The sequence below is a fragment of the Lissotriton helveticus genome, chromosome 5_1 (assembly GCF_964261635.1).
Source record: "Lissotriton helveticus chromosome 5_1, aLisHel1.1, whole genome shotgun sequence".
NCBI classification, from domain to species: domain Eukaryota; kingdom Metazoa; phylum Chordata; class Amphibia; order Caudata; family Salamandridae; genus Lissotriton; species Lissotriton helveticus.
This window is the reverse complement of record NC_136065.1, coordinates 119,481,346-119,497,425: the sequence shown is the minus strand read 5'-3', so window position 1 is coordinate 119,497,425 and position 16,080 is coordinate 119,481,346. Positions and strand designations below refer to the sequence as shown.

Sequence of the window (16,080 nt, the reverse complement as noted above, 5' to 3'; positions counted from 1 at the left end):
GATCGGGCACCACTTCTCCCTTACTTTCTCATTGCATGCAGGAGCAGCTTTTCCTTTATTAACAGATGCCCCTCTTCTCCCAGGTGTTCACCTCACACACAAAAAACTTTCATCCCCCATGTCAAATCCTGCCATCCAATGCCCGTATACAGTACCACCTGCTTCCTTAATCCTGCTCTTTTGTCTATCGACTCTGCGCTAAATTTGTGGAGGTGGGGTACATGAGAACACTGAAAACTGCTGTCAGCAGATCAACACAATGTATTTCCATGTCTGCTATTTAAAAAGGTCTATTGTCTGTCAAGTTGAAACTCTCTGTCATAATCGTACACTAAAGGAATTAAGTTGTAATGCCATGCCTTGTTTGTGTTTTAGGGAAGGCAGCATAAAATTCTCCACCTGGCCTTCCCTCTGTAGTTTGCTCCAGTTTTACATCCTCTACATGTACGTGTGATATAGCTAAAGCATGTCAATCTTGGTTGACATATTAATCACATTATTTTATGTGAGGTTACTCACTCGAATATATCTCTCTTTACTGCATTTCTTTTCTCCCGCAGGGAATTACAACGCGGTTGTTACAACCATCCAGTTGTAACCACGCATACCTTTTCCCCACAAGTCGTAACAGCGACTTGCGGAGGGGGGGGGCGCTGTGTGTTGGAATAATATAATTTACTATTCCAACATCAGTCTGTGCGAACAGTAGGGAAGGTGTTGGATTTTAAATCCAAAACCTTCTGCCCCCTCGGGAGAACAAAGACTTGCGGAGTAATGGTATGCGTGGTTACAACGCAGTCGTTGTAATGACCCCGTTGTTCCTACCCCCTCATATGGGTTTATGAAAGACATTTCTAAAGTCTAGTAAAAGTTAATTGTTTAAAATGTTGAGTGATGGCTCGCTCCTCATAAGTCTTACATGAATGTGTTTCATCTCTACATTTGTTTACAATTTAACCATTAAGTATTTGGTCAGTGTAGGGAACTAATTTACTGAATGCCGTTTTGTGCTATGTAACTCCTTGTTTTGTCTTATTAGTTTTCTGTAAGTTCTTCTCCATTTAATTGGTCTACTTTATTAGGTCTCGCCTAAAACAGCGCACAAGATATTGCTTACCATTTGTTGGTTTCACACATTTCCAAACAAAACCACATAATTCTACATCAAGACACATAATACAACTCAGCAACACAATTACACAACACACCACATACATCCAATCCTCACCACAACATTCCACATTATACTAAAATAAAGACATCAGCAGCACACCACATACTCCTCTAGATGCCTCTCCACAACACAAAATACCATTCCACAAAATTACACTCCTTAACACACACCAGATACATACACTCCAAAACACATAGGTAAACAAATTGTGTTAGAGATATTGGCATTGTAAATGACAATCAAATGCAAGACCTATTGCATTTCTTGTTTGTTAAACAGACATTTGTAAACTGCACATGCTTTAGGGAAAGAATGCAGCATTATAGATTAGGGTTGTAAATGTATTAACTATCATTTTATTCTTTTTGAACGTTGAGAGACAACAGTGGTGGACTGAAGAATATGAAACTGAAGAACAGCTAACTTCATTGATGGTCAAGAGGTGCAACCATACCATCAATACACAAATGCTGAGTGAAAACAGATATTTAAAGATAAAGCGTGGGAAACAGACTTGTGGGGTGGGACCATGGCTTGAGGAATGCATGAAGTGTCATGGATATGCCAAATCTAAATGTAATAATTGCAGTAAGAAGAGAGCCAAACAGTGGGAGGGTCAGATGTGGATGAGGATGTGATGTGGAACTGGAAAGATTAGAATGACGAGGATCTGGAACTGATCGAATGGTTTAAATGCAAAGCCGCTCCCATGGACTCAAATGGAAATATTATGCTGTGCACATATGTTTATTTATTTATTGGCTTTTGTAGTTTGGTTTGCCCTGTTCCCATCATGCACTGGGACAGGAACAGACTAATTTGCATACAGCCAGGTTCTGAAACTGGGATGGTGCAATGAGCTAAAAAACGGTGTTGGATCTAGCCCTGATCTTTTGACTGGGTGAGAGTATTCTGCTTAATTCAGAGACTGTGTCCCTCACCACCCCTTGTTGTAAATATTTTTGTCCACCCTAAGCGTGGAAGGGTATACTCAGACATGAGTCCCTTGCTCATTGCACCATCAGGATTCAAGCAAGCCGGGCCGAAGACGGCTGTAATGCCAGAAACCGGTCCCCGGAAGCTTGTTTCCTTCCCAGTGTAAGAATTGGCTTTTGTAGTTTGGTTTGCCCTGTTCCCATCATGCACTGGGACAGGAACAGACTAATTTGCATACAGCCAGGTTCTGAAACTGGGATGGTGCAATGAGCTAAAAAACGGTGTTGGATCTAGCCCTGATCTTTTGACTGGGTGAGAGTATTCTGCTTAATTCAGAGACTCTGTCCCTCACCATTCCTTGTTGTAAATATTTTTGTCCACCCTAAGCGTGGAAGGGTATACTCAGACATGAGTCCCTTGCTCATTGCACCATCAGAATTCAAGCAAGCCGGGCCGAAGACGGCTGTAATGCCAGAAACCGGTCCCCGGAAGCTTGTTTCCTTCCCAGTGTAAGAATTGGCTTTTGTAGTTTGGTTTGCCCTGTTCCCATCATGCACTGGGACAGGAACAGACTAATTTGCATACAGCCAGGTTCTGAAACTGGGATGGTGCAATGAGCTAAAAAACGGTGTTGGATCTAGCCCTGATCTTTTGACTGGGTGAGAGTATTCTGCTTAATTCAGAGACTCTGTCCCTCACCACCCCTTGTTGTGCACATATGTTTAGCACACATTTTTGGGTTGCAGGCTACCAGACAGCGCTAAGCACATCTTGGGGACTTTCAGAAAGTTGACATGGGAATGCATTCTGCCCACTGCTTACCATTGGCATTGTGGTTTGTTACTCACATTTTCTTGCTTTCCATTTGCTGGCTTTATTTGCATTAGGCTGTCTAGGTTTGTCACACCCCTTGCCTAAACCGGATTTATTGTATTCTTCCAAAAACTTGTTTTCTGTAAACAGCCCTTTAAATCTTAATCTTATTGTGTAACGTTTGCTGGACATTCAAAGACCGAGGTCAAATGTCAGGCGCTGTCTTATCTTTCAAGTGCTCTCTTTCTGTAAACAAGCCTGTAAATATTGTTCTTATCTCGTCACATTTGCTGTGCATTCTGAGACCGAGGTCAAGTGTCAGGAGCTGTCTCCTGAGGGCGCTGGTTTAATTTTCTTTCTCGGACTTCAAACTGAGAGGATTTATGTGACAATCTGGCGAAGTGCCTGAGGAAGGTTTTACAATGTTGTTTTTAAATTTAAGTGTCTGTAAATGAACTGTGCTGTCTAACAAATCAATACACAAGGTGATGACATTTTCACACATTGTTTGCGCACTCTATAGTTTTACTAGTAAAACGGTATGTCTGTGTAATGTAATGGTCATTTCAAATGAAAATATGTGTCTGTAATGGCAGGGTGCTACCATACCATGCATACTTCACTTTACTCTGCACTACTCCACTTTACACCATGCCACTGCACTCTACTCCACTCCGCACCACTGCACTCTACTCTGCACCACTCCACTTTACACCACTCCACACAACTGCACTCTGCACGACTCCTTGCCTCTCTACTCTACCCTGTACCACTCTACACTATGCTAATGCACTCTTCCCCACTCAACTCTACACCACTGGGCTCTTCACCACTGCACAATACACCACTCCAGTCTAGGCCACATCAATCTACTCTGCACAGTCCCACTCTACGCCACTGCACTCTATGCCAAAGCACTTTACTCTGTAACACAACTCTATGCCCCTGCACTCTACGCCAATCATTTGTACACCACTCTAATCTACTCTGCACCATTGCACTCTACAACACTTTACGCTAGACCATTACACTCATTACCACTCTACGCACCTGCACTCCACCCTGAACCACTACACTCTACGCCACTTCACTCTACTCTGAATCAATCTACTCTACACCACTGCACTATATGCCACTCTACTCTTAACCACTGCACTCTGCACCACCATGCTATACTCTGCATCACTGTACCATGCCACTTCTCCCTACACCAATCTACTATACACCACTGCCCTCTGACACTCTAATCTGCAACACTGCATTCATCGCCACTGTATACATCTCCACGCCATTGCACCACTCTACTCCACTGCATCACTCTACGCCATTCAACTCTGCTGTGCGCCATTGCATTCTACGACGCTGCATTGTATGCCGCTAAATTCAATGCCACTGCACTCAACACCACTATTCTCAATGCCACTGGACTCAGCACCACTATGCCAATGCACTCTACACCAGTCCACGCTACGCCACTCCACTGTACACCACTTTTGAAGACTCCACACTATGGGGCTGATTAAGATCTTCATCGGAAAGCCTCCGACTTTAGGTTGAAGGCTTTCCGACCGAGTTAATCAGTTTCACTTCCGACCACCTAATTACAATTTAGGTGGTTGGAAATAAAACCGTCCAGTCATTCAGGCTGGATTCTGACAGGCTTAAGGGGCCTGTCGTAAACCGGACTGTAATCTATATGGACGGTGTTTTAAGCCGTCTGGATTACGATGCTTGGTTTCCGGCAGGCTGTCCATGCAGGGCTTTAAGACATGGAAAGCCTGTCGGAAAGCGAGTTTGGGGGCCCCTAACATGGCCCCTTTCTGTTTGAGGCCTCCGGTTGGGGGCCAAGGGGGTACCTATGTTGCCCCCTTGTTGATCCCAGCACTGTGAGGTAGGCACCCTGAGGTGCCTGCCATGCGGTGCAGGGATCAACATAACCTCTCATTTCCCTATGGGAGCTTGGGCTGCGGCCGTTTTATGCTCCCATAGGGAAATGCGACCGCACCATGTATGGTTGCATCGTAATCAGACGATCGGGACCACCGACTGGAGGTTGGTTGGACCGGTATCTGCGACGGTGTCAACTGGACGCAAGTCCCCCCTACATCGTACTAAGCTCCTATGCCTCTCCAATACACAAGACTCTTTGCCACTCCACTCTACAACACTATACTGCACTCTTTGCATTCCACTCTATGACACTCCATGCACTCTCCTCTGCGCCACTAACTTTTAGCCATGCTGAGTAGCCACGTTGGTGTACAACATGGCTAAAACACATTGGCAAAGCCAATAGCTCTTAAACAGCAGGTGATACCTATCGGCTTTGCCAATGTTTGTTGCCACTGGTGTGGGATTGTAAAGCTTTTGCCAATCCTGACACTTTCCCTATGGTACCAATATTACCACTGTACATCCATGTCAGAATAAACTGGAAACAATCTGTCTAATTCATTGAGCTATGAGAGTATGATTTTGATGAGGTTAAGGTTAGTCTGATTGCTTATCCATCTTCTAAGTCGAAAGGAAAGGCCTTTCGGTAAGTGCTTTTGGAGACAGGGCCGTGCTGAATGCATGTGACAAGATTTAATACAACTACCAACGTGGTCTTTTGAAACGCCCCAGCTCTTTAGGGTAAAAGAAACGCAGCCAGCATTTTGGACACCTTATGCAATGCTTCTGCCTCATATATGCTACTCTGCTGGAACAATCAGTTTTGTTACATATTCGACACAACCACTGTAGAAGACACAAGTGTAAAACATGCTGGACCATGCCATTTGTCCCTTCATACATAGTGCAGTATTTGGGAAAATTAGAACTTCAGCACAAGCATTAACAATGTAAAATAATTCCTATCTACAGGCAACACATCTGCCCTTCAATCACATGCTCAAGTATCGGCGAATGTATATTGTTCACTATAAGGAGAACAAATAATGAACTTGACGTAATAGTCTTCAGGAAGTAACCAAATCGCTAGAATTCCCCAAATACCTGCTAGATATGCTCCTAATATTCCAGTCACGACCATCAATTGAACGCACGACCCTAGCGTCCCTCTAACCCGTGGGTGGGCTGTTTCAGAGATATAAACCTAAAATTAAACAACAAACAAGTAAATATAGGCAATTCAAATCGAAATTATAATTAAGAACTTGCTCACACTGCTGTTCAAGTGTGCATTTGTTTTACATTTCCAACCGTTTAGTGACTGTATCTCCTTACAGTAAGGCTACAATGTCCAAGTAAAACTTTTGTGATCTGACTTAGATAAAGGTAAATCATTTGTTATGAGAACTATGACACCAGCACAATCTTTTAGTGTTTCATTCTACAAATTGATTGAATCTTGATATTAAATATTGTATCACAGCTACTTGTACATGCAATTGAATACTCAGCAAATCTGGCACTGCCACATAATGCTTCCATAGTATCACAAAAAGAGGCAAATCATCACAACATGGTGAGGACATGGTGGTCAATGAGAGAGAATGTAGTTGAATAGTTTTGTGACAACTCCACACCTCAAATCTATCAATTGCCTCTAAATAACACATCTAAAGGACGAGGTACACAACTCATCATTAGAATGGTACCCATTTTGATTCATGTTCACATTTCAGAGTAGTATTTATAAGCATTCAGACTGATCTTATCAATAGGGTTTTGAATTATGTCATGCTCTCCAAGTTTTTCATTATTTTGATTTGTAGCAAAGGCTTGAGGTCTGCTGACTTAAGCCACAGTACTGCTCAAACCATAACATTCCTGCTTCTTTTCAAGTCGAATTGCCTCAAAATTAACTTTACTTTTACCATTTGAAATCTGATCGACAAAAATAAAATTCCTCCTCGTCTTAAACAGTTAAATATTTTTTTCTAGCAGTGTTTTATTTTTTTGCTTTAGAAAACCGTTCAATAGGCAAGGGTATAGTAAGTCATGACAGTTATCAGTTCTGAAGGACAGTGTCAAGATTACCACAAATCTTGAAGTTGCAGGGACCATCCAGCAGTATCAAAGGTGAGACCGCTTGTTTGGGTGCTAGGTCTGAGACAAAAAGTTGGGCCCAAACCAGAAAGCTAAGTTCTGCAAAATCTGTCGAAAACGTATTGTTAGAAACTAGAGACGTTCACTCTAGATATTCGTTTTTAATGTATTTTAATGGCAAAGAGTTGTTATTTTACGCCTAATAAACTTGGTTCTGTGTGCATTTGTATTTATAATAATAATTGTTCAATGTTACCTGGCTTAACCAGCCTCCTACAAGCAAGACCAGGACTCCTTTGTGCAGTAAGTCCAAAGTGTCAAGGAAGGTTGAGAATGCACCATTGATCTCCTATTTCATCAATCTTAAACACACAGAAAATGAGTTTACCTGGCAGGTTATAGACCAACCTTGCCGCCCATTGAGGGGTGGTTATCTCACGCAACTACTCCTACAGTGTGGATTTCACGTTGCAATAGAGTTAACAATGGCCTCAACACCCTTCATGAGCTGAACAGCATGGTTACTACGTGAATATTCTGACTGGGTCTCACGTATTTCAATTGAGCTTTGTGGGAGTCCTCATCCTGTAGGTTTTCCTTGAACAAATGTCATTATTACATTTTAGTTTTAGACTTTATATTACTTTTTCATTCAACAGGCCTATTTGTCTAGTATGATGTTTTGTTATATTAAAACGAAGTTTAATCTTGCATTCTGATGCACTTTGTGATGTATAAATACTTAAACCAACTACTCAACAAATGTATAATTTGCATCGGAGTCCAAGTTTATACTCCCTAGTTTCCTTAGAATATTCGGTCTCTGTGGCCTTTACCCCTCCAGGTCCCCCACCCCTTAATACACTTAGTACCCCTGGGGCAGCTGTATTTTCCAGGTACATCCACCATGATCAGGTCGCCCTGTAATGTGCCAGGTTTAGGTCCATATTGCAACGCTGCACATTTTATTACATTGTCCTCTTTCTACACAATAACATTTTACTGTGACCTTTTGCACAGATTTGCTAGCCTAACAATGTTGGATTTGTTTCTCTCAAACTGCTTTGCTTACACATCTGGCTTTGTGCAACATTATAATGATGCCTTTAACACGAAGTACAAGCCCCTTGCACAAGCTGTGCAAATGTCATTCTATCTTCATCCACGGGGAAAGGGTTTTCTGCATCCCCATAACAATGCTAATCTGCATATACATTGCAAGAATGCTTTTTATGATAAATAAATATGCATTTCTGGGGGTTAGGCACAGAAGTCACTTCGGCTGACCTCGAAATTCCCTGCATGCTGAGGCTGCACCAATCAGCTTCCTAACATCTCCACAAGGGGTGTCCAGTTTGTGACCAAGATGGGTCTTACATTCTGTCCCACCAGGTAATGGGGTTGGAGCATCCTGTGGGGGATTATTGGCTCCAGATACACACACCTACTATGCAGTCCCTACCCTGTGAGCATCTAGAGTATGTGCATGAGTATTCCTGATTACCACCTTATTTTATATGCCTGCATATACACACTGTTCTTAGCACCATTGTGGGACTATACCTCCTATTTGATATTTTGGTGTTTGTAATAACTTCAATATGCTTTTGTCTACTGATTATCGCAGCACATGTATTTTATACAAGAATAACGTTGGTTCATAAATACATTGAAGAATGTCCCATTGTGTATTCTTATTCTTTCTATATTTCTCGGAGAACAAGAATGCACACAAAGATTTCTAGGTCGGTTACCATGATCCCCGAAGGACAGGGTTGTCATGTTCAGCATTGCCAGGCACCATTCACACACCTGTTTAGGTTGGGGGGGCTTGTAGTTGCACTGTGAGCTAGCTGGTCTCTAGGCCAACTCATACTACGGAGTGCATGGACTCAGTCTAAGCACCTCGCCCGAAGTTTATGTTGCCGACAAAAGCGCAGATCCTACAGACTAGTGGGAACTACATGACAGTGCTCTAGTGTTTGACGTATCCCATGTTGCGCAGCTCTTTATACTGCTTTCCGCGAGGCAGTTGTTCAAGAACCAATCAAATTTCTTGAGGGCAGTTCCCACAAATTTAGACTGAATGAACTTGCTTATTTTTTGCCACCATTTAGGTTTGCATTAAGCTCATGACATTCCAGATAACAATATTCTACCTGGCAGCCAACACTTGTACCTGTCATCTGTATCAATAATCCCACCTCCTTTCCCCCTCAACCCCATCTTTATTTCTGGGTCAGTATAGGAGCAGTCACATACTAAACTGACAACTCTAAGCGAGTCTGATGAAAATATTGCAGTGCAGGGTCACTGCCAGTTTTTACTAAACAAATACATGTACAAATGGAGACAGAGTCATCATTATGAAAATAAATCATTTACCCCATCTTTGCAAAATATAGTTAATCAGTCTCTGAAGTGAAGCAGCTACCTCCTTTACGTTACTTTTACGCTTCGTCTCACAAAGATCATTAGACCACCCAATCTTGTCTTCTAACAGTTTCCAAACTAGTACAGCAGAAAACAGCAATACCTTTAAAAGTGACCTTTAATCTAGCCAGTTCCAGCACAGCAACCACTTTCCACTAAATTTCTTAACTAATTAATGTAGTCACACATTCTCCTTCTCTTGTCCAGTGTGACTGGCGAAGAAATGACCAAAAACATTCATAGACTTCCAAGAATAAAGACTTTACACATGTCATGGCTAAACATTACTATAAAAATATGCTGAGTACTTGACAAGTTTGAAATAACATGCCATTGACAGTGACAATAAATGAGAGAGATGGTGAGGTGGAGACAGGGTAATCCTGCTGAGATTAGAAAAGAAATATATCACTAGACTGAGAACAAAATAACCTTATGAGTTTAGCTATAATGTGGAGCTTCATATACATCTCTAATTCGATTAGAGACCAGTCCAGAAAATCATGTAATTGATCATTTATCCACTCTAGACATGAAAGATGTGAAGAGAAAAAAAGATAGCGCTGGAGGTTATTTACTCTAACCTGAACCACATTAGAAAAGTTAATAGACACTAAGCCAAAGATTGTCCCACTGAGGGTAGATATAATGATGGACAAGTATAACATCTTGTTTTGGCTTTGTCCTTTTAAACACTGCACTATTATCACACAGTTGATTAATCAGAGACTACAATTCCTATTATTCAACTGCTACACAATAAACGTGAGGCATAATATGAGATACTGCACACTTTTGTATAATACAGTTGGAAAGGTACCTCCACAAGTGCCACGTTGTTTCCTTTGAAAGTTTGGAAAAACTAAAAATAAATATAATGGCTAACAGTCCAATATAACACTGAGGGGCCTGGAGCCATCTTAACCCATGAGGCCAAAGACAGAGTGGTTTATAAACGTCACCAGAACACACAGACGGCAACATGCACCATATTACACATAACAGTTATGTATTTTTAGATTAGATGTTTATTTTTGTGTGGTTAGCTTGAAAACAATATTTTTCTTATATGTGCAGCTAACAATTAGCGCTGGCTGGAATTATGTTTAAGCTGGGTTTACCTTTCTGCAATAAATTATCAATAGAATTGTGGACAATGCTGAGTGTCAGTGTATTTAGGAGATTCTTTGGCTGCAGCATTCACCGCATAATTATGAATTTATTGCATTTGCAACATAATGTGCCTCATAATTTACAAAATGTGAGTATTTCACTTAAAGTCTCGTTTCCATCTTAAATGGATACAATTATGCTAACAAAGAATGTGCCAAATAATTTAGTTGTTTTAAATTATTGATAGGTCATTTAACATTTAACTACTATATATATTTTCTGGAATTAAGAATGTGCTATCGCACTTATTACAATGAAGCATTTCCCTGTAATTGGAACATATTTTTTTATGGAAGGGATATCTCTTCACATACAAATAATACCCTTGAAGAACACTTTTAAAGGTAGACTAGGAATGTAGTTTGCACAATAAAAATACTGACACTGAAAATATAGAAACAAATACTATGTATTTTACATGAAGTGGACTTAGTTCCTGTCAGAGTACTTGTTACCAGGAATGTTTCAAGGCGTGTGCATAAAATGATGAAAATCTAATTTTGCTCATCAGCACTGCACGATGATTTTAAAAAGCCTACATTTGACTAACTTTCCATTTTTGTAACGCTTCATTTGCAGGGGTGCAGAGAATGATTCCTCTGAGCGGGTCAGAGGCATCATGATAGATGGCAGTTTTGTGAATGATTAAAGCACTACTCAAGCAACAATTTTTTTAATTAGGAGTAATGCCTTTTCAAGGGGAAAACTAGTTTAAAAAAAATGTATTCCACCAATTACGAGTAAGGTCTTCTCAATATTGTTTTCTACAACACTGAGCAATGCTCTATTGAAGTTTATCTTAATTATTTTAAGAAAATAAAGGCAAAGAAAATAGTACAGAGCTAGTCTCTAGGTTCAATACATTTTAATGGTGCTTAACACACCTTCATTTTAGTGTGCTGGATAATTATTTAAAACTTGACATTACTGGAACCTGGTTCCCAGACTCTAAAGAGATAAATGTCAATGACAATTATCTCTAATGGATACTGTTATACAAGTCTATTGGTGCAAACTGAGAATCAAGACAATATTACTTACCGGAACAACAAGTGAAGTGACGCCACTAGCCAATCCATTCAAAAACCTCCCAGCGTAAAGCATCCAGATGTTCTGAGCAGAAATGATTATGACAAAACCAAAAATGAATGGCAGGGAGCACAACATCAGGCTCAGTTTTCTCCCGATCTTGTCAACAATCCAGCCTCCTAAGACTCCACCGATGGCAGCACCTATTGTCACTATCGACTTGAGCAGAAATAAAAAGAAACACAAGGCAAAATGAATGAAGGGAGGAGGGCAGATCCCTCCTGTTGTCTGTGCTGTACAAAAATAAATATCTGCAGTGCACTCTTTCTAGGTCTGTACATCCAAACAGAATTTAGTAATGATCTCTAATACAGTATCAGGCCTTGAGAAATCTACTCGCCCATTCCCTATGGCAAATCAGATTTTATCAGGGTGAGCTACTTTTAGCGCCTATTAGTCCGTTCTGGGAAGTTGACAAAGACCAGGTGCTCTGTTCACTCAGAAAGTGAATGAGCAATAAAGATGCCTTTAACTTGTTTTTATCTTGTCCAATTTGCTCTGCGTTCAGAGCCAAAGATCAAATGTCAGCGGGTGTCTTCTTACAATTTGCTGCTTATGTTACTCTGGAGGTTGGTGTTCACTTTTCTTCCTCTGACTACAAACTTAAAGGATTTTGTAAAGTGAATTGCCTCACAATCATGCTCTATGAAGAGAGAAATGAAAGGCTTTATTTTGCTAACACGGAGCATTTAAATAGTGAGTAAATTAACTGTCCAAACATTTCAAAATATATTTCAGTAAATATGAAATCAAATTTTTTGTAAAGCTGTGTAATGAAAAAAGATTTTAATAGGATTAAAACAAATCAGAACACTTTACTTGGTGATGTGTAAATGATACATTTTTCTGTAAACCAATTTCCGCAGGTTATTTTCTATGTGCTATATAGGTTGATCAGTAAAACTGCAGGTTAATGGGAAAGCTGGAGGCCACTGTAGTGGAAATAGTGCTGTTTGTAACTGACAGTGCACTATCATGTCATGCTTCAGTGATCTATTTATTATATGAGAGCTTTTAGATATGAACTGAGAAACATTCCTGCCCCCTCCCTGATGACAGTGCTATTTATTAGTGAACTAAGAGGCAACTCAGGCGCCATGTGTAGCCTATAGGTTGGCTCTATTCTTATTATATATTGAGCAAACATTTAGTCTATTAAATCAAACAAAACCGTTTTTTGTACAGCAGAAATGCTGAACTCACATATTTAAAGGTGCTGCATATATGATAATCAAGACAAAGGCACCTCTGCAAAATAAAATATTTGCCTAGGATCACACAATTTAAAACAAGTTAGGGGTCAAGTACATTACAGTTAGGTCGAGTAGATTATTCAAGTCACTACACCTACATTTTTGGTAACATTTAAAATATTTTTCGAGGCCTGATAGTGTTGGCACATAACCAGGGCAGTGCAGTTACGTCAATTGAATGATTAAAGATAACTCAAACATGGTTCTGTCCGCTGGCTTGTGGGAAACAATAAACACATGAATTCATCAATTAATAATTACTTCCCTGGTCCTCCAGAGTCCGCTCTATGACAACAATAGTATGTATCTAATCATGGATACAGCATACAGTTAAAATCACCACTGATTACTGTAAGTTTGGAGACATTGCCAATGACTACTGTTGCACATCAGCTGGGTATGACAAACTATTTTTTGCATAAATTCTCCTTTAAAACATTGTTTAAATAGTTACAATAATGTGTTTTAATAGTACTTGACTCAAGATGCACTTTAACCATTGTGACATTGGTTACAATCTTCCAAAGATGACCTAAAACAGAATAACAAGCTAGAGTTCTATGGAAGTAAAAGAAGTTCAAATCAAATTGTTTAAAGGAACCCTCAAATGACTAGGAAAGAATACTACAGTCCTCAAACTGTTCTATCATAATAATGGTAATTCAACCAGCTTGTTTTCATCCACGTTACATTCTAGTATATATAATTTAATTTGCCCATTATATATGCAGACTACATATACCAGAAGTCAATGAGGCATGAGCCGAACACAAACAATGTAAAATTGAAAAAGGGCTATATGGAAAAGTCTTTACTACAACATGATGTACTACAAATCTCAATTAGCATTAAGTTGCCACATTTGTGTCAGACTTACCCCAAACCATGAGGCCTCAGTTTTGTCCAGTCTTAAATTAGGGTCATCACTGTTGTTCAGATCGGGGATCGCTGGTGAACTGTATCCCAGGACAAACCCAAAGCTGAGAGGTCCTAAAACTGCAGCAAAGGTGGCCAAAAAAAGCTTCGTGTTTTTAACTTTGCTGTGAAAAAAAGGAGGAAAGGATTTAATAGTATAGAACTTGTATTATTAAACACATATCCGCAGCTGTATGTCATAAAATTCAATTCAAAACAAAACTTTTAAATTAAAAAGCACAAACTGAATCATCAGAAATAGAAAAGTTAAAAACAGTATCATGAAATTCTCTAACCACGCAATTCAGGCCAACATTCCTGCACCGAAATTACAAGGCTGGTTTGGTTTCTCCTCCTCGAGAACTTAGCAGGTTAAATAAATTAACTAAGATGTAGGGTGATCGGCAGAATGCTTGTTTTTTTTATTACAGAGTTGAACTTTCAGTGCAAATCAATTGTGTATAAAAGCAAATAAATTCCCAACTGCTTGGTATACAATAGAGAATGTAATATGAATTGCTCCATGTACACAGGGTGCTGTGCCCCCCAAAAGAGCATTAGTGTGCTTTACCTAGAACACAATGTGCCAATTAAAGATAACTGTCAAAAGCACCCTTATCCACAGCAATTCAAATGTTTACAACTATGACACCTGTGCATTCTTTCTGACCTACAAGTAAAGTGAACTGATGAATGTGGTGGCAAACTGGACATTGGAACTTCCTTAATCCACAGATTACCAGTTTCACAGCAAGACGCAAACGTATGGCAACATAACTAATGTCTAATGCTGATGATGGGCAGTTGCATGAGGCTGAGAACCAAAGCAATGTTTATATACCAGCCCCAAATGACAGCTCTCCTTCAACAGGTTCACAAACTGCAGTTATAAAGTCCCATTCTTTTTGAGTAAGAGTCATACATCCAATGGTTCTGATAGACTTTAATTTAACTTTGGATACTCAAAAAAGAATAATGTAACCCACTTGAATTTGCTACTTACTTTAAAAAATAATATATTACTAGTTACTGGGGTTACTCTTACTTTAATGGCTGAAAGAGCAATAAATAAAAGGCAAAAGTTATATATCCGTTTTGTTGATCTGAAGGCCACCTTCGAATCTGTTCCATGAGATCGGTTATGGGCAAAGATCGGGGCTTAGGGAACGTTGTGTGTAATTCTAGACTTAATAATCCTACGATATACCAACACCTAGCTTCAGGTAAAGTTGGGGGACGGCACCAGTCTGACTCAGAGATTTAACACCTTTAGTGGCCTGAAGCAAGGCTGTGTCCTTGCACTTTGTCTACTTAACTTTTTATGGCCAATCTTCCTCCACATTTAGAAAATGTTAATGCCCAAGCGTCCATCTTCCCAGATTGGAAAATAAAGTACCTACAATACGTTGACGATACTATACTACTCAGCAACACACCCATTGGCTTACAGTGATTAATAGGGTCCTCTGATGAATATGTATCAGCTAATAACTTGGAGCTGAATATAAAAAACCGAAAGCATTACAATCACGTGTTTGGCATGTCAGAGGGAAGACCCTAGAGCCTGTCAGGTCTTATAAATATCTTGACATTACTTTTGATGATTGAGTCATTTAAAAAACATTTCAACCATTTAAGAACTAAAAGCGCTTCTTCCATCGTTGCTTTTAAGACTTTGCAAGATAAGCCAATGTGTCCAAGCTATGATAATGTGTTCAAAGTCGTGGAGGGGAAATTGGTTCCTGCTCTGGTTTATGGATCAGTCATCTTTCATGGCCGAAACACCCCATTATTGGATGTTACAAATGAAGGCTTGTAAATCTGTCTTTAAGATACCATGAAATACATACAATACAGAAATTCTTCTTGAGTTTGGACTCCAAAGTCAAACGTTAATGAGACACGCATTATCATCTGAACCGGACACTCCAGCAAATCTAGGTTGGCAGGAACTTAGCAATTCTCACTTTACAAATGTTTGGAGATCTCATCTTTCTGAGCTCATTCACACATTTGATTATGAACTATCTGGATTGCAAACAATTAGTAAATCCAGTCTAAGAATCTTTTTAAACTGAGTAACAAAACAACTATCTTTCACAGCAGATAAAGAGGTCCAGTCATATCTGAGGGCTAATTTTTCAGCTTGTATAAAGGCCAAATTTCTAAGATTGAGATTTAGCAGGTACTTTACTAAGGATGGTATACCAAGGTGGAATCGGCAATGGTTAACATCTTGTTGCAGACCATGTGGTTATGATAATATCCTTATTGCGCATAATCAGTACTTGTCCACTATTA

At 39.8% G+C, this 16,080-nt stretch overlaps 1 protein-coding gene across 1 annotated transcript in view; it reads right to left on the bottom strand.

Annotated features, from left to right (window-relative positions):
* Positions 1-16,080, bottom strand: part of SLC2A8 (solute carrier family 2 member 8) — a 123,109-nt gene that overhangs the window by 69,568 nt on the left and 37,461 nt on the right. The window contains exons 2-4 of the mRNA XM_078641845.1: positions 13,742-13,904; positions 11,564-11,770; positions 5,921-6,020 (exon numbers count right to left, since the gene is read on the bottom strand). Of these exons, the coding sequence (XP_078497971.1) occupies positions 5,921-6,020; positions 11,564-11,770; positions 13,742-13,904 (470 nt within the window). The remainder of the gene's footprint in view (positions 1-5,920; positions 6,021-11,563; positions 11,771-13,741; positions 13,905-16,080) is intronic.